At 33.4% G+C, this 23,738-nt stretch overlaps 1 protein-coding gene across 1 annotated transcript in view; it reads left to right on the top strand.

Moving 5' to 3' along the window:
* The first annotated feature begins 3,626 nt into the window (after positions 1–3,626).
* alpha-Man-Ia (alpha-Mannosidase class I a) overlaps positions 3,627–23,738 on the top strand; it is a 94,080-nt gene continuing 73,968 nt past the window's right edge. Inside the window, exon 1 of the mRNA XM_035351284.2 lies at positions 3,627–4,318. Coding sequence (XP_035207175.1) covers positions 3,671–4,318 — 648 coding nt within the window. The 5' untranslated portion in view covers positions 3,627–3,670. The remainder of the gene's footprint in view (positions 4,319–23,738) is intronic.

Here is a 23,738-nt window from a genome sequence, read left to right as displayed (position 1 = left end):
TTCGTTTTTCCCTGTTTAGACGATATACTCATTGCATCCAGTACCCATGAAGAACATGAAAATCACCTTAAATTAGTTTTCGAAAGATTACATACATTTGGGTTAAGAATTAATGTTTCAAAATCTGTGTTTGCTGTTCCACAAATTGAGTTTCTAGGCTACCTAATTACACTTAAGGGTTCCTTTGCCAGAAAGAGTTCAAGCTATTACTAACTACAAACGACCAGAAACAATTCATGAACTTAGAACTTTTCTTGGAATACTTAACTTTTATCGTCGTTATATAAAGGATGCAGCGAAGAATCAAGCATTGTTACATGCGTATCACAAAGGAGCTAAAAAGAGGGACAAACGTAAAATCGAATGGACTGAAGAAGCTGAAAAACAGTTTGAAACGTGCAAGAATGACCTGGTGAACACGGCACTGTTGTCTTTTCCCAATTCTGAATTACCTCTGGCGTTATTTACAGATGCTTCAGATATGGCGATTGGCTCAGTGTTGCAACAATATGAAAACTCCTCATGGAAGCCAATAGCATTTTTTTCTAAAAAATTAAGTGATACTCAGCAAAAATATAGCACCTATGATAGAGAACTATTAAGCATATATCTTTCAGTTAGACACTTTAAGCATTATCTAGAAGGAAGAGTATTTACAATTTATACAGATCACAAGCCCTTAACATTCGCCTTTCGTCAAAAACGTGACAAAGCAACACCTAGACAGGCTCGCCAACTTCAATACATCTCCCAGTTTTCGACTGATATCAAATATGTAAAAGGTGAGAATAATATTGTGGCGGATACATTATCTAGAGTTAATGAAATTTCATCGATAGATTATGATAAAATAGCTGATGAACAAACTCAGGATGAAGAACTGAAGAGTTTGCAAACCACTACTTCCTTGAATTTCAACCAATGTTCTTTACCTTCGGGGAAATATTTGTGGTGTGATACATCAACTAAACATGTTCGGCCGTATATTCCTCAGGCTTTCAGACAACACGTCTTTCAACGAATTCATGGTTTATCACACCCAGGAATAAAATCGACTATGAAATTAATGACATCAAAATTCATTTGGCCTAACATAAAAAAAGATGTACAGTTGTGGACAAGAACCTGCATTCCTTGCCAAAAAGCTAAAATCAGTCGGCACACCAAAACAAAATTAGGTGAGTTTGAAGTACCATCAGGAAGATTTTCTGTCATCCATATCGATCTCATAGGACCACTTCCACCATCTAAAGGGAATATTTATTGTCTTACTTGCATAGATAGATTTTCGAATTGGATGGAAGCAATTCCTTTAGAAAATATTTCCGCTGAGAACGTCGCAAGAGCCTTTTATAGCAACTGGATTGCGCGTTTCGGAACGCCAAGTAAACTCATTAGTGATCGTGGATCCCAATTTAAAAGTGATACATTACGAGCTTTGTCCAAAATCTGTGGCATCAATTTACAACACACTACTGCCTACCAACCCTCGTGTAATGGCAAAGTTGAGCGCCTTCATCGAACATTAAAAACAGCATTAAAACCCCACAACAACATATCTTGGACGGACACGTTACCAACAGTACTTTTGGGTTTGCGTACTGCTATTCAAGAAGATACCAATCATTCTATCGCGCAAGTAGTTTATGGCCAGAGTCTCAGACTTCCTGGAGAGTTTTTCAGCGAACCAAGTATCCAGACAGCATCGGAGAATTTTGCTAATAAACTCCAGAAACAGATGGAAGTTGTTGGACCGAGACTAATTCGTAAAAATTCATCTGAACAGATATTTGTCCATAAAGACTTAAAAACTTGTTCTCATGTGTTTCAGCGAATAGATCGGGTAAAAAAACCTTTGGAACCTCCTTATGAAGGACCATTTCCTGTTATTGATCGCAAGGACAAATATTTTACTATTAGCATAAAAGGAAAACATGTTAATGTATCCCTGGATCGCTTGAAACCAGCATATATTTTAGCTGAGGAAAATTCTCAGTTGATACAACCTGACTACACTAATTTGCAGAGACCGGACTCAAATTCGGATGTGAATCAAAAACATTCTCGCACAGGCAGAACTATACGTTTACCTGTCAGATTCAAGGACTGACTAAATTATTTTGATAGTGGTTAACACTGCAATACTAGTTACTACCTATTTCTCCATCTTCGTAACGTAACTTAGTTACTGGTGGGGGAGTAGTGTAGTGGCCCAGTTATTGCATGAGAAATAATTATTTTTTATTTCATATATTTGTTCATGTGTTTAATTATTTTATAAAATTAACTTTAATATTTTGTTAATATTCATATTTATATTTAAATTTCTTTATGCTGAATGGCAACTAGTTCTAGTTCTGATTCATGATTGCTAGGTTTTGGTTTCAAAACGTTGCTCGTAGCGTCGCATTTCGACAGCCGGAAAATAAAATGCAATAACTTAGCTATTTGTTTATAATTCATGCTGTTCCTAGTCATAAATTAATTTTCAACATTAGTAGCCAATGCTACAACTACACTAATTTGCAGAGACCGGACTCAAATTCGGATGTGAATCAAAAACATTCTCGCACAGGCAGAACTATACGTTTACCTGTCAGATTCAAGGACTGACTAAATTATTTTGATAGTGGTTAACACTGCAATACTAGTTACTACCTATTTCTCCATCTTCGTAACGTAACTTAGTTACTGGTGGGGGAGTAGTGTAGTGGCCCAGTTATTGCATGAGAAATAATTATTTTTTATTTCATATATTTGTTCATGTGTTTAATTATTTTATAAAATTAACTTTAATATTTTGTTAATATTCATATTTATATTTAAATTTCTTTATGCTGAATGGCAACTAGTTCTAGTTCTGATTCATGATTGCTAGGTTTTGGTTTCAAAACGTTGCTCGTAGCGTCGCATTTCGATAGCCGGAAAATAAAATGCAATAACTTAGCTATTTGTTTTTAATTCATGCTGTTACTAGTCATAAATTAATTTTAAACATTAGTAGCCAAGGCTACAGCATCTTTGTGGCTGGGAAGATCGTTTATATACATATTAAAGAAAAAAGGCGAAAAATGCGACTTATCTTTAAGATTGTGCGATATAGGTCGTGATCGTACTAAACATTTCGCGTTTATTTGTATATAATTGTGGCGAATGTAATTATTAACTTGAGAATAACTGGAATTTGGATGTATATTATAACAGAAGTATGTTAGTATTGCATTCCTGTATAATATTTAAAGTTCTATGCTTATAAGTAAATTTTTAGAGAAATAAATGTTCAGCCTCTTCATTTTAAAGCTGTGTTGCTGAGTGTGAAATATTTAAGATTATGATGCCTCTTATGGTAAAGAAGGAATGAAAGGTTAAGTATCGGAATTGTCACAACTTAAATGCTTTTAGACTGTATATTTTATAACATCACATTTTCAAATATTTGAGTGAAGTATTTTAAGAAAAAAGAAAATAAATGAAAGGAGAGAGGAAAAAAAACGCGGAAGTTCTAGCGGGCTACCCTTCCTATATTTATTCGCTTTTTAGTTTTCCTGTTTGGCAACAAATTGAATGATGACATTCCAATAGTATACGCCATCTGTTGGTTAGTAGTGTAAACAAAACATTGCACGTTGTAACTTCTGTTATCTCGCTTTAAACACTGCAGACATGTAAAATGGCGGTGAGTTCCGTGTTACCGACGTATCAGCGCTACATAAATGGCGCTCCTGTTACTTCCTCTGGGAGGAAAACTCTTCGTTTACGAGAGAAATATATAGTGCTTCTTGTGCTTGGTACATTTGTTGCAGTGTGTATCGGTACTTTCTTTTTTCTTCCCGAATTGAGGTCGAGTTCTATCAACACTGCATATCGTCACATACGAGATGCAGGTTCAGACTTATTATTACCTCCACCACCACATTATCATGACGGTGGAAATCTTATTCGACACCACGATGTAAATAATATAGATCCTCATAAAGTAGTTGATAGAGCTAAATTAATTTTAAAAATTCAGGAAGACCTCGAGAGAGAGAGGCAGAAAAATTTAAAAGAAAACATGGACAAAGCACAGCTAGAAAATCCTTTAGTTAAAAATAATAAGTTAATAAGTGGTAGTTCAACGAAATCCCATAATGGAGATTTATTACCCCAAGACCAATGGATAAACAATGTTGCTCAAATGCCAATGACTATACAGAAAAATGATTTTGCTGCCTCTGAATTAAACGATATCGTCAGGGATCATGCAGGAGGGCCTGGAACTAGAGGGGGCGAACCGACTGATCTTGATATTCGTGAGAAAAGGAATAAAATAAAAGAAGTAAGTCTAATCGATTAGAACTACAATTTTCATTGTTTATATCATTAATAGTATGCGTACAGTTAGTCACAAAAGTCTGCGTACAGACTAAATTTTAAATTTAAAAAACACTTAAAGCATAGAAAAATGTATTTTAATCATTGCATTTTTTTTTCTTCTATTAGCTAAAATTGTAAGCTTAAATAAAAAGCAAATAATATCAGTGTAATACTTTTTACATTTTTTCAAAAATATATTTTGTCAAAAAAACTCAGAAATTCCCTCCAATAAGTCTGCGTACACTTTCAAAAAAAAGCAAAATATAAGTATTTTACATTACTTCAATACTTTGTAGGATATCCTTTATTCTTTAGAACAGCTTGCAGACATCTGGGCATTGACTGAACTAGTTTTTCAGTGTCATCCGACGTAAATTTCGCCCATTCTTCCTGCAATTTACTAATTAGCTTATTTCGCGACGTAATATTGTGTTTTCAAATTTGTTTCTCCAATTTTGCCCACAAAAGTTCGATTGGATTGAGGTCTGGTGACTGTAGAGGAGTACGCAACTGTCTTGAAGTGTGATAGAGGAGATATTCCTTCACAATTTTAGCTGTATGTTTCAGGTCGTTGTCTTGTTGGAAAATAAAGGTATTAGAAAGGTTTAAATTTCGAGCACTGTCTCCTAGATTTCTCATAGAATATCCAGATAAACATATTTATCCATTACTTTATCAATAATGTGAAAATTTCCAACTCCTTTCGATGACATACACCCCCATACCATCACACCGCCAACTCCGTGTTTGACAGTTGGATTTAAATTTCTCAGATTCAGTTCTGTTCCTGGTTTTCTCCATACAATAGGGTGGCCATTAACTTTAAATATTGTAAATTTACTTTCATCTGACCAAATTACATTGTTCCAGAAATCCTGCGAAGAGTTTAAATATGTTTTGGCAAAAGCAATTCTTTTCTTTCTATTTGTCTCGGAAATGTATGGCATAGACTTAGGTTTGCGTCCATGATAATCGGACTTTCGCAGCACTTTTCGTACAGTTGCAGAAGAAATTTTTTTGTTGCTAGTTAAAAAAGTGTCTTTTGCAATGCTTGCAGCAGAAAGTTTAGGATTTTGTTTAATTCGTAAAAGAATTTTTCTTTCTTCTCTCTGCGTTAGCTTCTTCGGTCTCCCACATCTTGGTTTTACAGCAAGACTACCAGTGTCAAGATAGTTTTGAATAACTCTTTGCACACTAGAAAATGGTTTTCCAATGGTTTTACAAATATAACAAAGAGTTTTACCTTCATCTCTCAATTTGATAATTAGTTGTCTCGTAACTAAAGGAATTTCTTTATTGGTTGTCATTTTCATCAAAGAAAATAGAAATAGCAACTTCCAATCAACATGAAATTTGCTTCGGAGGTCAATAACCTTGAAAGTGTAACCTTCTTTGTATTCTCAAATTTGAAGTTTAAAAGTTAGATAAGAAATCCCCCGCCTCCTTCGCGTTGTACGCAAACTTTATTGGCTTTTATTTCTGGCCACTTATCTTTTAAAAATTAGTGTGCATAAATTATTAAATATGAAAATATTACAGTTAAATAATTTCAAAGTCCCTTATTGAAACTAAATATTTAAAAAATAAAACTTTAAGAAACTACCCTTTTCGTACCTTAAAATTTGGATTTGATATTACTTTTCTTGATGTACGGAGAACTTTATTGACTAACTGTATATGTATATACAATTTTCGTTGTTTACATTATGAATAGTATACATGTATGTATATGTAAACATGTTTTGTTCTGCTTTGATTGTGTTTCCGAAGTTTCAGGTACACAATATCCTTTTAGGGAAAAGAAATCTAAATTTTGAATACAAGGTATCAAAGCTAAGCCTGAATTATACAGTGGCTCACATTTTTTTCAGACACTGGTGTTTTTCACTTTTATTTGCAAATATTGCGTACTAAGTATTAGTATAGTGACTTTATTTTTTTTTCTCATTCACTTTTGATCATCTATTTTAAAACCTGCTTCTGTGGGAAAATGTTGTTCAACACACTTTAAGTAAACAAAAATAATTTGTTCAAAAAGTTCTTAAAATGACCTCACATAAATATTCACATGCCTTGAATAAACAGTTTATGTTCAATAAAACATGAAACTGCAGGGACTGATTGAATATCGTTTAGAAAAAAAATACACTTCTCATGTGCTTTACTATGGTTTTGACTGATTTTTTTCCATTCCTATGCCAGAATAGCATTTAGTACAGCTTTCAAAGATGTATCACATGTCCTTATTCTTTTTTCTAACTCCCTTCATTCATATTCTGTAGGACTTAAGCCTGCAAAACATGAAAAAGTTTTGGTAACTTAAGATAGTTGTATAATAACCACAAGTGGACATTTAGGGATGTATGTTCAGCATCATTATCCTGATAGGACAAGATTTCATTAAGAATATTTATATGTTTATATCAATCCATGGGTAAAAGTATATTTTAGGGTACCCCTCGGCGATTTTTGGTGGTACATGGATACCGAATTTGTGCAATTCCTTGACTTGTTATTTTGACTTTGTGTAGCAGCGATTTTTCGGGCAAAAATCGCCGCTACTCAAAGTCAAAATAACAACACAAAGAATTGCACGAACTCTGTATCCATATACACATCGACCTATTTTCGCTTAAAGAAAATCAGAGAATTACACAAACTAGGTATCCATGTACACATCGACTTATTTTCATTTGAAAAAAAATCCCTTGACTTTGTCCGTGTACACATCAACCTATTTTCACTTAAAAAAAACATCAGAAAATTGCACAAACTATGCCTTATGCACTCCCTTGAGTTTGTCCATGTACACATCGATATATTTTCACTTAAAAAGTCAAAGGAGCACCCAATTTTACAGTAGAGGCAAACAAAAAGTACATAATCTCAATAAACTACATTTTTAACCAAACAATAAAATAGCATAAAAAAGGAAAAACCTGTTATGTATTTTAGCACTACACAAAGCAAATATCCACTTACCTTATTTAGAAATTCTGTCGTTCTGTGGCACACAAAGCTCCTTAACAGCATCCAAAAACTTCCTAAAATTATCTGAACTATAATCCGTATATCGGCATCCCCACATAAATTCATAAAAATAAGATTCAAAAACATAGTTCTGCACTGTCCGGAAAATGGCTACTAAGTAAACCTTCATTTACACAGTCAATTAATGCACTTTTCCCCTTTCGTTCCAAACCTTACAGAAACTTCAAATTAATCCTACTACATTCAGCCACTGTACCGTCTAAACAGTGAAACAAGCTATGTACTTCTAAGCAACACACACCACAAAAGCCCTTGCAAAACATCCCACGATTCAAAATTTCATGGAATAATGCAAACGATTACATCATAATAGGGTTTCCATAACATTCAACCAGCTTACCATAAATGATACAACAACTTGGCGATAAACAAAACAACTTTGCGATAATACAAGGGGTACCTTAAAGCTAACTAACCAATCCATGTTATTTTTATAAATACTAAGTTTAATATTCCAAAAGCAGTGAAACATCCTGAAATCACGGTTCCTCTACTACCTGCATAACAGTATGCGATAGGGTTTACAAATTTAATTATTAAAACAGATTTTGCCGTATTAAGAAAAATGTACAATTTTGTGCCCCTTGTTTTTTGGCGTCAGGAAGGCACAATTTCAAGATGGCCACTACTTAAAAACAAAATAAGAAGTCAAAGAATTGGACAAACTCAGTGTCATGTACACATAATCTATTTTCACTTTAGAAAACATCACAGAATTGCACAAGCTAGGCATTGCGCACTGCCCTAACTTTGTCCATGTACACATAAATTTATTTTCACTTTAAAAAAATCTGAAATTTAAAACTAGCATGGTAACCAGAAATGGGGTTTTATTGCAAAAAAATGAACAAAATTTGCCCCTAATTGAAGGGGCACCCAATTCTACACTAGAGCCTATATTAATTTGTTCATCGGACCCAAATATATTAAACTTTGATGTTTCAATAAGTGTAACTTGTTTGGAAGCACTTCTGCAAAGAACCCAGTAAATGTAAATCCTGCCAACAATGTCAATAATAGTTCGCATGTGGTAATCCAACAGATTCGCATGTTCGGAAGTAGCAAGGAAGAGCTTATGTTTTTGGTTCCTTACATTGCTGTTTTTAATTTTGTATGTTGTAGCATTACACTCATTGTTCGTCGGTTAGAGTAGACTTTAAGGTACCCCTTGTATTATGGCGAAGTTGTTGTTTCATTTATGGTAGCCTGAGTAGTTGAATGTTATGGAAACCCTATTGTGACGTAATCGGGTGCATGATTCTGGGAAATTTTGAATCATAGGATGTTTTTGTAAGCGCTATTGTGGTGTGTTTTGGTTTTATTGTTTAGACGGTAGAATGGCTAAATGTAGTAAGATTAATTTGAAGTTTCTGTACGATTTGGAGCGAAAAGGGAAAAAGAGCGTTAATTGAGTGCTTTGTAAATGAAGGTTTACTTAGTAGTCATTATAAGTGTCCTGTATGTAGGAAGGATATGCGTCTAGTCGAACGTAAAAACCGTTTAGATAGATTTGAATGGGTTTGTACGAAGAAAGGTTCAGATGGTCACTACGTGAAGCGTTCGATCAGAAAGGGTACCTGGTTTGAAAAAAGTCATTTGAATATGATTGATATTTTGATTTTTACGTGGCTCTGGGTGTACGAAGCGAACTAGAAAATCATCAAAACGGAAGTGTGGTTAAGAGAGATTTTCGAAAAAGGTGTCATCGACAGTCGGGAACTACGCAGGATATTTTTTTTCTTATTTTTGTGAGTTTATGTGGCGACGCCGATATACGGATACGAGTTCAGATAATTTTAGGAATTTTATGTGCCACAGACTAAAAATGAAGGAACTTCTAAATAGGGTAAGTGAATATTTGCTTTTAGTAGTGCTTAAATGTATAACATGTTTTTCCTTTTTTATGTTATTTTATTGCTTGGTTTAACATGTAGGTTAATCTTCGGATTGTGGTAACTTGGCGAAAATTTGGCGACCAACCCTGCTACAGCAACCTGCTAGTTTTTTTTTTTTTTTTTTTTTTTGACGTCATTTTGTTTTCACGAAGTAAAAGCATGGTGTTTTTTTCCCCCAACAATCTGCTAGCCGAATTATGCTTATGCTAGAACTTTTATGGAACAAAAGTGCTTAATCATGACGAAGATTAGGTGCGAAATTGGGAGAAAGTGCAGAATCGCCCACTGCTTTGCGCGTTTTTAAGAATTCCACATACATGGTATCCATGTACACGTCAACCTATTTTCACTTAAAAAAACATCCCAGAATTGCACAAAAATGGCATTGCGCAAACTCTTGACTTTATCCATATACACTGCTTAAGTCCTAGCTAGTAACCTTTATTGCCTTACCAAAATGTCGCCAAACTACCTGTTACCATATTCCAAAGATTAGCCAAAATGTATTTTCTTGAGATTATATATTTTTTGTTTGCCTATATTGTAGATTTGAGTGCTCCTTTGACTTGTTAAGTGAATATATATCGCTGTGTATACGGACAAAGTAAAAGGAGTGCACAATGCAAGTTTGTGCAATTCTGGGATTTTTTTTAAGTGAAAATAGGCTGACGTGTACATGGATAAAGTCAAAGGAGTGTGCAATGGCATTTTTGTGCAATTCGGGGATTTTTTTTTTTTGAAGTGAAAATAGGTCGATGTGTACATGGATACCGAGTTTGTGCAATTCTTTGTTTTGTTATTTTGGCTTTGTGTAGCGGCAATTTCTGGTGCTTCGCAAGCCAAAATAACGAGTCAAAGAATTGCTCAAACGCGGTATCCATGTACCGTCAAAAATCGCCAAGGGGTATCCTAAACTATACTTTTACCTGTTCGTCTATGCACGTGTAATTTATTCTTCACTTATTGATTATTACTTTGCCTTAGTTTATCTTAGTTCATCACGAGTTATGATTTTAGAAATAATGAAATGGTCATCATTAAGCTTTTTAATGGTTTCTGGCTAAAAGTATATTTACAGGTACCCCTTGGCGAAAATTGGTGATTCTTGGTGGTACATGGATATCGAGTTTGTACACATCGACCTATTTTCACTTAAAAAATAATCACAGAATTGCACAAACTAGGCATTGCGCACTTCCTTGACTTTATCCATGTACACGACCACATGTTTTCACTTAAAAAAAAAATCCGAGAATAGCATACTCCCTTGACTTTGTCCATGTATACATCAATCTATTTTCACTTAAAAAGTCAAAGGAGCACCCAATTCTACAGTGAGACAAACAAAAAAATACATAATCTCAATAAACTACATTTTAAACCAAACAATAAAATAGAAAAAAAAGGGGGGAAGGAAAAACCTTTCATGCATCTAAGCACTACACAAAGCAAACAACCACTTACCTTATTTAGAAATTTCTTCGTCTTCAGTCTGTGGCACACAAAATTTCATAACAGCATCCAAAAACTTCCTAAAATTATCTGAACTTGGATCCATATATCGGCGTTGCCACATAAAAAATAAATAAATAATAAAGTTTAAAAAATAATCTCAGTAGTTCTGGACTGAATGAAAATGGCTACTAAGTAAACCTTCATTTACACACCAATCAATTAATGCTCTTTTTCCCTTTCATTCCAAATCGTACAGAAACTTCAAAAGAACCTTACTACATTCAGTTATTCTACCGTCTAAACAACAAAACAAGCAATGTACTTCCTAACCAACACACAGCACAAGCCCTTACAAAACATCCTATATTTCAAAATTTACTGGAATCGTGCAACCGATAACGTCTTAATAGGGTTTCCATTCAGCTACTCAGATTACCATAAATGAAACAGCTTGGCGATAAAAGAAACAACAATTTCACGATAATACAAGGGGTATCCTTCAGTCTATTCTAACCGGTTTCTGTATTGATTCTGGCAAAAAAGTAGTTTTTTCATATGCAGCTCATAATGAATAATTTTAAATGTAACTGTGTATCGAATGTCAAGTTCCTTCTGCATCATTTGGAAGGTACAGAGATTATCATCAGTGAACATTTTTTATATGGCTGACACATTTTCTGGGATTGTGGGTGACATAGGTTTCCAACCTCAACAAAATTCTGTAAATCATCTGAATACACTGATCGGAGAAGAAGCTTTCATTTCCAGCTGCCAACTGTAGATGCTGAAGACGTTCTTTTTGATGCAGCCCCACTTTAAAATCATAGAAAATCATACTGCAAAAATGTTATAACATCAGTCCCATTTTTCTTTGTTTTGAAATATATTTTATAATAGATGAATTGCAATTGTTGACCAAATTAACCATGTGGACATAATTTGAATTTGCAAGTGCATAGTGATAAGCACATACGTGCCTAAGTGATTACTGCTCACCTTTAAAATTTCAATTACTTATGTAAAAGTTTCTGATGTACTGGCAAAATAATAATGGGTTAATTTAATGTAGATCATGGATCATCACTTTGCTATTGGTTTCAACTACTGTGAGGTTTTACTGGTCGAATTAGTTTATTGCCATAAGGCTAATCAGGGTATTTTTTAAAATTATGGTGCAATTACACCTTAACCCGTAGGCAATGGTGTTATTTTTGGCAAAGAGCTTAAAGTTAAGTTTGTTAAGTTTGTAAATTAAAGTTCTTATGAGTGATTGAATTAAACGCTGTGGTCCTTAAGTCTTTAAATTCAGTCTGTAATTCATGTAAATATTGTTTACACAGTCTTTTTAGATATGCAGAATTTGAAACTTGCGATTTCTTGATGACGTGACGGGAACCAGCTAATGGGAAAATTTTCATTTTCATAATCTGCATATATGGAGAAATAATCTTGAAAATTAATTTTTAGGATTGAAGTCACATGTTGCAGGGCGACATATTGGGAATGAGTGTAAGTAAAGCCACTTGGTGTGATTTGGCTAATGGCGAACATTCGCTCTCAAACTTTGGTAGTAATTTTTACACTGAAACATTGAGTAATAATGATGATTAAATACATAAAGTAAATAATACCTAGCTGATAAGTAAAGTCCTTAACCAGCTTTACCAGGTAACTCAAAGTTCATACATGTCTAGAAAAACATAAATGTATATTAAATTCGTACTATATGTATATTTCTATTAAATAACTTGTGTAGTACAGTACAAAGTCCGAAATCCGGACTTGTCGGGACTTTCTCGATTCCAGATTTGGGATTTTTCAGGATATTAGATCATCAGTTTAAATCTAGTAAGATGGCATGTAGAAATCATAAAATTAAAGGAAAATCTCAAATAAGCAGCACTTGGCGCAATTTTTTCCACCATCTTGAATCGCAAAAAATCGCCATATCCTTGGGAGGAATTTTTTGATGCAAAAGAGGGAAATGGCATCAAAAGGCGCTTTTCAAAAATTCTCTCATCAGCCTGATATCGAGGGAAAAGCTCTGCTGGGCGACAGTTGCATAAGACAGTGTAGAGTATGCAGAGTATGCGATGATAAGGTGACATAGAACAAATTGTTAAATGATTATTTATTGTTGCAATTAATTAGATCTACGTACTCTTTTTATCTTAGTATTTTAGATTATGATATATATAACTCCGTAGCATTATTAACTTCTACACTTCTCTTTTTTAATTCTTACCATTAATTTGAACAATTATCCATAATAATGGTTATATATGTTTGAAAATAAGTACTTTGTATAAATGCAGTAATGATCACAAAAAAATGCAACATAAATCACATAGTTAAAGTTAAAAGTTTTAAAAAATAAAATATGCATGTATTTCCACAACAATATTACATCCTTGAAATGTATTCCAGGCTAGTCAATCACCATCCAGTCTGTTTTATGTTGGCCATTACGGATTCTTTTATGCACATAATTACACATTTAAGGTTAAGAATATTATTTTTATTCTTCTTTTCTTGTTTAAGAATGAAAAGGGTTTTCATGTAGGCAGTGGCGTAGCTAAGGTGGGGCAAGGGGGGACATCTGTCCCCGGGCGCAGCATCCAGGGGGCGCCAAATTGATGATACACATTTCAGAATGAAATGTTTTCCATTCTTGGAACACAGAAAGGGGCGCAAAATCTTAAGGTGTCCCCGGGCGCTTAAAACCTTAGCTACACCTCTGCATGTAGGTAAACAAAGAAATGTAATCCTGAATTGCATAACTCCACAGAAACAAGATTTGTAAAAAGTGCTTCTATGGCTTTTTATGACATTAGGCAATTGTTTAAATTTCAGAGAGACCAATCAAATAGAATGGGGTAATGTTAGTTGAATTTGTTTGTATTTATTCCATGGAAAGTTAAATCATAAAATATTTATGTACAATTTGAATGTTGTCTATTACAGTGGTTTTAAATTGACGGCCCCCGAAGCAATTTTATGCGATCGGCAAATGTATATCAATCATGTAAAGATATCTATGTTTTACTTATTTGAAGTTTGAGTGTACATTATATTCATTACTATTAAACATGAACATGAGTAACATCAGAAAAATCTATAAATATTAATCTTATTCAAAGATTAAAGATTCAAATTAATTAACTTTTATTCCTTTTTTGTGAAAAAATAAACTTTGGTTCATGTTTTGGCTAATGGTTTAATTTTTTTACTGATATACCCAACTTTTAATCTGCAAAATCCTCCATATAAAGAAATCGATGAAATATGTTTGACATAGAAAAATAGCAGAATAATGTTTTTTAATATTTTATACTAAATCATTTCAAAGTCTGATTATAATTTTATTGCATTTTTAATACAGTACAAAGTCCAAAATCAAGACGGCCATTATCCGGAATAATTTAAAATCCCGACCTCAAAGACACAAACTTTTTTTTTATATGCTTTATGCATGCACATTTGATTGTTCCTTCCATAATAAAACCTGTGGAGATTTTCACTTAAAAATTCCAATTCTTAATTTCACTTAGGCACTAAATAAAATACCTCATTATGGAAAAACAATCATGTAAGGATAAATTTGTAAGATTAATAATTGCGCTCTGTAGCTGAGTATCTACTTCGCATATATCTCAAACCGAAACATTCACCTATTTTATATCACTGACCACAACCTGGTGAGTCATTATTTATTATATTTTGCTTTCATTAATGCATGTTTATCAATACAGGACAGCTTAAGTAATAACTCGTGCAATGATGTCTAAACGTTATTTTTATATTAGTAATTGAATAACAAGAGTATGGCAACCTTTTATGCTAACATTACACTTGGTGATGATTATAGATATTTAAATGCTCTAAGAAATGTTGACGAGGAAAAATTCAACAAAAATTTCTTTTCATATGCTAAAAATAGATTTTTTTAATGAAACTCATAGTCCAAAATTTTACATTTAGTGCTATTTTAATTAAGAATAACTGATATGTTATTCACCATAAACCCAGAATATGTCGGCACCAGACGGCAGAATTTAGGGAATACGAAATTTTTGGAATTTGGGGAAGGACCGAGCGGCAAAATTAAGGGATGAGAAGTTTTTTATGATTTACAAAAAGCACTGAGATGAAAAGTTTAGGTGCGGTCAAAATTTAGAACTTAGGCGCTTTGTAGGAGAATTTAGGACCTGTAGAGACTGCACCAGGCGGTATTTACCACCGGTTAAGTATATGTGAGAGTTTATTTATTCAGGACTCATATTAGTTTTAAGCATATGCAAGAAATAAACATAAGTATAATAAATAACTAAACTAATACAATTCAGGCTTAATTCAGTACGCAATAGAAGCAAGAAAAAATTTAACAACTTGGCTTTCGTCGCCAATCTTGTGATACACAGCCAATAATGTATAACGGACGCTATTAAGCTAAACTAAAATTATCTTTACTGATTCTAAGGCATTTCAGTTAATGTATTGGACTGTGCTGCTCTCTAATCTTCTAGTTTGATCCACCTTATTATTTTTTAAGACTGTTATTATTATGGCAATTTTATAAAATCTAAGCTTGAACTTTCGATTATGTCGAAAAGAGTTTCCAATTCTGGAGCTGCCAAAGGATCTACAAAGCGAAACCATGTTTCGATGTCCATTAAACAGAAAGTGGAATTGCTGCAAAAAAAAAAAAAAAAAAAATGGATAAGGTCGTATCCGTCTCAAAATTATAGGAGTATGGCACTGGAAAGTCAACTGTATATGACATAAGAAAAAAGAAAAAGGAACTTTTTGAATTTTTTGTGGAAGCAACTTTAACAACTTGCAATGAAAGAAATGTTTAATAATGTAAACAAGTAAATATTAAGCTTTTTTTTTTTTTTGTAAATTTTGATACCCTTTAGATCATAATTGTTCTTTAGTTTATAAATTACGATTTCATATTTTTAATTGTATAATTTCTGCATGCCACCTTACCAGATTTAAATTGATGATCTAATATCCGGAAAAATCCCAAATCCGGAAACGCGGAAGTGCCGACGAATCCAGATTTCGGACTTTGTACTGTAATTATATTTGAATATAAATTTGATTATGAGGGGTTAAAAAACTGCTTTTGTGATACAAAGCGTCTTTCAGCAGCCTAAGGGTAAAACTGTTGCACACAGGAATCAAGCCCCGGCTAACGGGTTTCCGTCTCCTGAAGCAAATACACCGGGAGTGCTTTTTATATTATAAATAATCCTAATCTTGTGTATACATGGACATAATTTTAAAAAAAGGTGTTTGGTTAGATTAAACAAATGACCCCATAAATTGAAAAAAAATATATATATTCATATTAGAAGTACAATGAAAATATTTAGAAATTAATTACCATTTGTTATGGCCAGACTGCCATATATTTAAATATTAACTAGATAATTAAAAAAAAATTTCATTATAATTAGAAATTATCTGGAAATATGAGCCATAAGTTAGAAAAAGAGCATATTTTATTCTATAAAATCATTTTACTCTGATTAGAAGTGTATTTAATTTATTATTCTATAATTAAAAAGTTTAAATAAATTATTAAAATTAATTTATTTAGAAATTAATTATATGTAGGATTAATTATTTAGAAATTAATTACACATGGGGTAATGTGAGCCATAAGTACAAAAAAGGAGCATATTTTGTGATTTTCTTATATAAAAAAAAATTATCTTATTTTAATTACAGGTGTAAATAATTTATTTAGAAAATAATTAAACAGTGAATTCAAAACATCTGCTAACAAAGTCATGATCATCAACATAGAGATTTATCTGCGAAGTCACGACATCCTACGTAAAATATCTACATATATTAGAAAAAAAATATCCTTTTCCCTATCTTAGTTAATATCTGAGCTAGCAACCTAAACACTCTTTCTACTGTTTGGCGCCTATCACCAAGTTGGTGAACGCGATTTCAGGAACTTTGCCAAGTGCGGGTTATCTGAGTATCCCCAAATTAAAAATATGAAACCGTGATTTATGAAATATTGAAGTATTTATGATCTAAAGGGTATCAAAATTTTAAAAAAAGCTTAATATTTATTTGTTTACCTTATTAAATATTTCTTTCGATGTAAGTTGTTTTAAGTTACTTCGTTTTTTGTGCTAATACTTTCTCTTTAATTCTGTAGACAGACCTAATCTCTTGTTTAATTACATTATTGAAGTCCTGTAATTGCTGTTTTAAGAATTCCAACTAACTTATCAATCAAAATTTTCTCATTTTCAGTAACTTCTCTGTCACTTTCTTCACTATCAGTAGTGGTATTTTCTGAATCTAGAACCATACTACAGATTTTGCCATTCATTAATTGATTGAAGATTGAGAAGCATTGTCATCACAATGAAAAACTTCTTTTATATCATCTTCATGTATTACCGCTTCTCCACATTTCTTTACAAAATCCGTTAATTGGAAAATTTCATCTTTGTTTTGTGATAGCCGAAATCTTTAAAATGAGTGCCTTTCATCATCAAATTTAGCTATCCTTCACTATACATATTTGGCTATGCATCATGAGCTTGGCGACTAACGACAAGTTCCATTAAATTTTAACTTGCTTCTATCACGCACTGAGACAATTAACTGCCTGATGCAGTCTCTAGTGCATTTAACTTAAATCTGTAATCATCACCAAGCGAAATGTCAACACAGAAGTTTACCGTACTCCTTTATTATTGAATTACTAACAGAAAAAAATTGTTTAGGCATCGCTACAGGAGTCATTATTCAAATTGTCATGTTTTGATAAACATGCCGTGATGAAAGGAAAGTATAATAAATAATGATTCGCTAGGTTGGGGTTAGATCAACGATGTATCTATGTGGAATGTTTCGGTTTCAGATGTGTGCCAAGCAGATATGCAGTAATGGAGCCAAATTATTGATCATACAAATTTATGCTAAAATGATTGTTTTTTCATTAACAAGGTATTTTATTTAGTGTCGAAATGAAATTAAGAATTGGGACTCTCCAGATGTTTTATTATGCGTGGAGAGGGGGTTAAATCAAATGCGCATGCATAAAACCTGTGAGAAAAACTGTTGGTGGTTTCGAGGTCCCGATTTCAGACTTTGTATGTTAAATTTGTACTATATATGTATATATGTAATATTTTGGCAGTCAGGCACTCGCATGAAGCTTGGCATGAAAAGATGACACAGAAAAAGTTAGCTGTTTTGATTCCACATCTTTATTCAGTTCAAATGGCAAATCATTATTCTTTTAGATTCTTCAAGATTACATACACAATGGTAATTTAGACTTAGGATTAACTTTAAATTTACTGCATCATATCATTCAAAGAAAGACAGACAGACAGAAAGAGCGGCAGTAAAGTTCTTAAGCAGCAGGATGAGAAAAGCAATCTGAAGAAAAATGGTGTGAACTCTTCATTTATAGTAGTGATTATGTAACATGCCAGAATATTCTCAAAAGTACTGGTCTATAGAGAAGATCCTGAAATTGGAGAAAGTTAATTAGAGGTTGCCTGTTCGCATAGAGCAAAGCCAATGTATTATTTATATTTTACATCTCCCCCCCTCAAAACGAGAGGCCGGAAGAGCAAAGCCATTGTATTTTTTATATTTTACATATATATATTTATATTAAAGTCAGTTTTAAAATTTATATTACAATAAGCTTCCAGAATTAGAAATATGTGCAAGTAAATTTCATTTTTTTCTGTTAATCATATGAAGTAATTTGTGTTCAGCTGATATCACATGCATGCAGATAATAAAAACAAGGGAGCATATTATCTAGTACTCAAAAAACTCAAATATAGCATACCAAACTGTGTTCTGTGAACAATCAGCAAGTGTTCCCCAAAAAATTACAAATTCAAGGTTAGGGAATAACAGAACATTGCTTTTATATGTATTTAATACAATTTAGAACTTTGGGTTCTTTGAAAAATTAGGAAGCTGAGGTTAGAGAAGAGCAGAATGCTGTCTGCTATTATATATTTAACACAATTTAAAAACAAGTCTTGAAAGAAATTTAAAAAGAAAACTTATGTCTTCTTTTGTCAGAGTGATTATAAGTGTTGAGATTTAAACAAAGTGGTGATTTAATAAATAGCAGAGGAGATATATTGGAAAAGTCCTTCAGTTCTTCCTTCACAATCACTTTATTTCACGATGCATTCAAAAAGCTTAATGAAAAATACTGAAGTTATTGAAACCTAAAAAGGTTTTGTTTTATATTATTTGTTTTATTTAATTACTTTAATGGGCTATTTTTTGTAACATTAAAAACTAATTTTTTTATAGGTGCAATATAAAAATTAGAATAAACATTTATTTTGTTTACCTAATACATCTGTCTTTTATTTCTTATAACTAGAAACCTAAAAATACTCTAGTGTTCCTTAAAAATTTTAGAACTCAAAAAGCGTTCTATGCTTTAAAAAATCATAAGCATAGCATGCTCTAGTGCAGGGATTCTCAACTGCTGACCGGTCATCCGAGATTCCTGTCCAAGTTAAAAACATTTTTATATTCAAAAAGTAATAGTAAAATTTTGCATGATATTTTTTACATTAATGCCATAATTTTAAGATCTAGAATCCATAATTTTGTCTTTGAAAGTTGGCAGCACTGGAGATTATTCACATTTGTCACTTAAAACCTCTCACTTTTTTTTCTTAAACTGGACAGAATGCTTACAGTAGAGAAAGGATTGCAGTAATTCTACTATGCAGAAAAGTAAATTGCATCCAGGTGCATAATTGAAATGGTCATCAAATGTGGCAGACAGTCCGGAGAACGTTCAGAGGTATCATCTCTGCAGAGCACTTTGCTTCTGCAGTCATTGCAAATGTGCTTTAAATCTCGTGTGTTAATGATATCCACCTCCTCAGGTACTAGTTTTGTGTGTGTACCAATAGTCAGCAGTACTATCTGTGTTGCTGACCATTGGTTACTTTTATATTTGTTACCAGTTAACCTGTTTCATTTTGGTAAATATAAAAGTAAGTTTATTGATGATTTTTAATACTTATGTAGGTTCTAAGAAAAAATTATTTTTTAGCTCTTAATAACCTAGACTAGACTGTAAACAAGGATGCTACAGTCAAAAGTCTTTAATCCGGACTCGTCGGGACTTCGGCGATTCCGGATTATCGATTTTTCCGGATTATAGATCATCAGTTTAAATCTGGTAAGATGGCATGCAGAAATTATAAAATTAAAAATATGAAACCGTAATTTATAAAATAATGAGCAATTATGATCTAAAGGGTATCCAAATTTACCAAAAAAGAAGCCTAATATTTATTTGTTTACTTTATTAAACATTTCTTTTAACGCGCGGATGCGTAAAGCATACCTTACGCATAGCCGAAATTAGAAAATTGCAACCAGAAAACTATGTGATTTGTATTCGTGATATTTATAATGACGAGGAATTTGATTTAAATCATATGAAAGACGGAGTACATCGAAATTAAATACTACATTTAGTAAGGAATTATAAGCCGATAAATAAAAACATCTGCCCTGAAGATAACGATAGTGTTGACAGATCAACTTCCAGTTCATTGCGCGCCGCGACGTGCCCCCCCTCCCCCCCGCGCAGAGCAGCGTGAAATTGATAAACAGATTTCGGAACGGTTAGATAAACAAAGGACATGCTTTTATCCATTTTTTGTAGCAATTCGTTTTTTGTTTGATGGACATCGAAACATACTTTCGTTTTCTAGATCCTTTGGGAGCTCCAGCATCGGAAATTCTATTTGACATAATTGAAAGTTCAAGCTTACTTTTAGAAAATTGCTCTTACAGTCTGCAAAAAATAATAAGCCAGATCCAATTTGAAGATTAAGGAACAACGCAATTATCAACATTAACTGAAATAGATAATTAGATAATTTTAGCTTATACCGTCCGTTATACATTAACCGCGCACGCGAAAACATATTCTGCACTTGCGCAGATGCATATGCGCAGTCGTAAATGTCTTGCGCGCACGAGTAAAACGCCTATGCGCATGCGTCAATGCGGCGCATGCGCAGAAAGATTTTAGCTTTGAGGTCCGAATTATAGATCATTCCGGATTACGGGTGTCCGAATTAACGACTTTTGACTGTATTGAGTTTTTTTAATACTAGTTCAACGTCTCGAAAGAATGACAGAAAACAGAACTTAGGTGTCTGCAAAAAAAAAAAAAAAGAGAGAGAGAGAGAAAGACACCTTTTACCATGCACTGCAATCATGAATATTTAAAGCATGGATTTATTCTTTGGCCCATATATGCGGGGCGAAATTGTACTTCTGGTGTGTATCATTTGAAATGAAGTTTTTGTAAATGATGCTACAAAACCATAAAAAATGTTACGATATTTAGTCTAAAACATTAAAAGCTGGCAAATTAACCTTGTGCATATTTTGAGCATAAAAAACAAGAATTAGGATTTCAAACAAAAGCTTTTCAACAAAACTTTGTTCAGAATAAGTTACTACTACTAAAATACTCATGCCTGTGTTGTACTTTGGATTGCTGAAGCCAAAAAATTATTTACCACTAGAGAAAATTAATAAAACATCAATTAATCACTCTGGGTTTCCCAGATTACACCATAAACATCATTAATTCCTATCTCTACAATAGACGTTTTGTCGTTCGCTATAACAATACTCACTCCATATGAAAAGTAACTTTCGTGGGCTTGCGTCAAGGAAGTTTACTTTCGCCTGCATTATTTTCAATCTATACGAACGACATCCCTCACAACCCCCTCACTACACTAGCACTTTATGCAGATGATACTGCGATCCTCTACCAAGACGCGTCCATGGCCGCAGTCGTACACAAAATACAAGAAAACATCCATGCATTAGAGTCCTGGATGCTAAAATGGAAAATAAAAACGAACGTGGAAAAATCAGAAGCTGTGTACTTCACCAAAAAAAGAATTGTCGATCTGAGTATCACCCTCAAGATGTATGACGTCAGCATTCCCTGGGCCAAGCAAGTCAAATACCTGTGTCATTTTAGACCAAAAACTCACATGGACCCCACACATCACACATATCCTGAATAAGTTTTGGGGTACTAAAGCATTACTTAACCCCTTAATTGCCCGAAACTCTGTTTTACCTATCCATAACAAGTTTCATGTATTCAGATCCATGCTGCGACCAATTGTAACCTACCCGTCTACCCGACCTACCTGTCCCGTCTGGGGGTATGTTTGTAAAACCCACGTGCTTAAAATCCAGCAATGCCAGAATATCACGTTGAGAAGAATCTCCAATAGTTCCCTGTACTTCAGAAACGAAGCCATCCACAATGAACTAAACATTGATAGCATCAGTATTTGCATTGCAAAAATAGCAAAAAAAAAAATTCTTCAACAACATCGAAAAAGTCAACAACACTTCCATACCCAGACTGAACTACGATTACACTGATGATAAAAACAAAAAGAGACCCGGAGCAGTACTCCGGCATCTGATGTAGCTGTACCTTGCTGTACCCACATTTAAGATTCATTTTCCAATGCTTTTAACCAAAAATCACATCATATAACTGCATTTGAAATAATATTTTTAGGTTCTTCTAAGACACACATAAGTGTTGCCATCTACATTTAATCCCTTGTACTACTAAATTTATTCTTACTACCTTACTTTACAAAATATCTTTATTTTCTCACATAATAGTTATTTAGGCCACTTTATATTATCTCAGCACATGATGCCTTCACTTTCATACGTATTCTAGTTTTTTATTTCTACCAGTATTAACTAATTTATAATTTGAATCTTCGTTAAGAAAAATTTGAAATTAAGCCTCGCCCCCAACCAATGCCTCACGAGCAAGAATATGCACTTTCTTTTCAGATCAACCATTGGCACACGTGACCCAGTAGCTCCTCCCTGCAAAAATAGCAAAAAAAAAAAATTCTTCAACAACATCGAAAAAGTCAACAACACTTCCATACCCAGACTGAACTACGATTACACTGATGATAAAAACAAAAAGAGACCCGGAGCAGTACTCCGGCATCTGATGTAGCTGTACCTTGCTGTGCCCACATTTAAGATTCATTTTCCAATGCTTTTAACCAAAAATCACATCATATAACTGCATTTGAAATAATATTTTTAGGTTCTTCTAAGACACACATAAGTGTTGCCATCTACATTTAATCCCTTGTACTACTAAATTTATTCTTACTACCTTACTTTACAAAATATCTTTATTTTCTCACATAATAGTTATTTAGGCCACTTTATATTATCTCAGCACATGATGCCTTTACTTTCATACGTATTCTAGTTTTTTATTTCTACCAGTATTAACTAATTTATAATTTGAATCTTCGTTAAGAAAAATTTGTAATTAAGCCCCGCCCCCAACCAATGCCTGACGAGCAAGAATATGCACTTTCTTTTCAGATCAACCATTGGCACACGTGACCCAGTAGCTCCTCCCTGCACCTCCTCGACCTTCTCTGCAATTTGTTCCTTCTTCACTTGAGCGCCGGACGACGTAGCAGTAGCATCTGTTACTGAAACTTCTGCTTATTACATCTCCAGCTTAGGATTCGACTAACTCTTTGTACTGTACTTGTGCAAGGCTCACCCATTGCTGATAACGTCCACTGCTTATCACGAGAAATTTTTCTCTTTTAAGAACTATGCCATGATATGCCATCTCACATGTGCTATATACAGGATGTGGCTTTCCCAGCCTAGGAGCCTGTTGAAGTGCCCAGCACCTGAGCCTCCTCAAAAATTTTTCACAAATTTTACCAGTCAACAAGCCAATAATCATCGTGAAATGCTGCTCTAGTGTATCTTTCAAGTTACTTAGAAAAATGCATCAGATCACATACTTTTTGCTGAATTTTATCTTTTTCTTATCTTGTTGTTCTTTCCCGTCTCTGACCTCTGCTAGGAAAGATTCCTTGGGAC

Source organism: Stegodyphus dumicola, chromosome 1, assembly GCF_044657685.1.
Source record: "Stegodyphus dumicola isolate Sdum_Otavi_A_Nest chromosome 1, ASM4465768v1".
Taxonomy (NCBI): Eukaryota; Metazoa; Arthropoda; class Arachnida; order Araneae; family Eresidae; genus Stegodyphus; species Stegodyphus dumicola.
The sequence above is the reverse complement of the archived record's forward strand: the minus strand, read 5'-3'. Positions and strand labels throughout refer to the sequence as shown.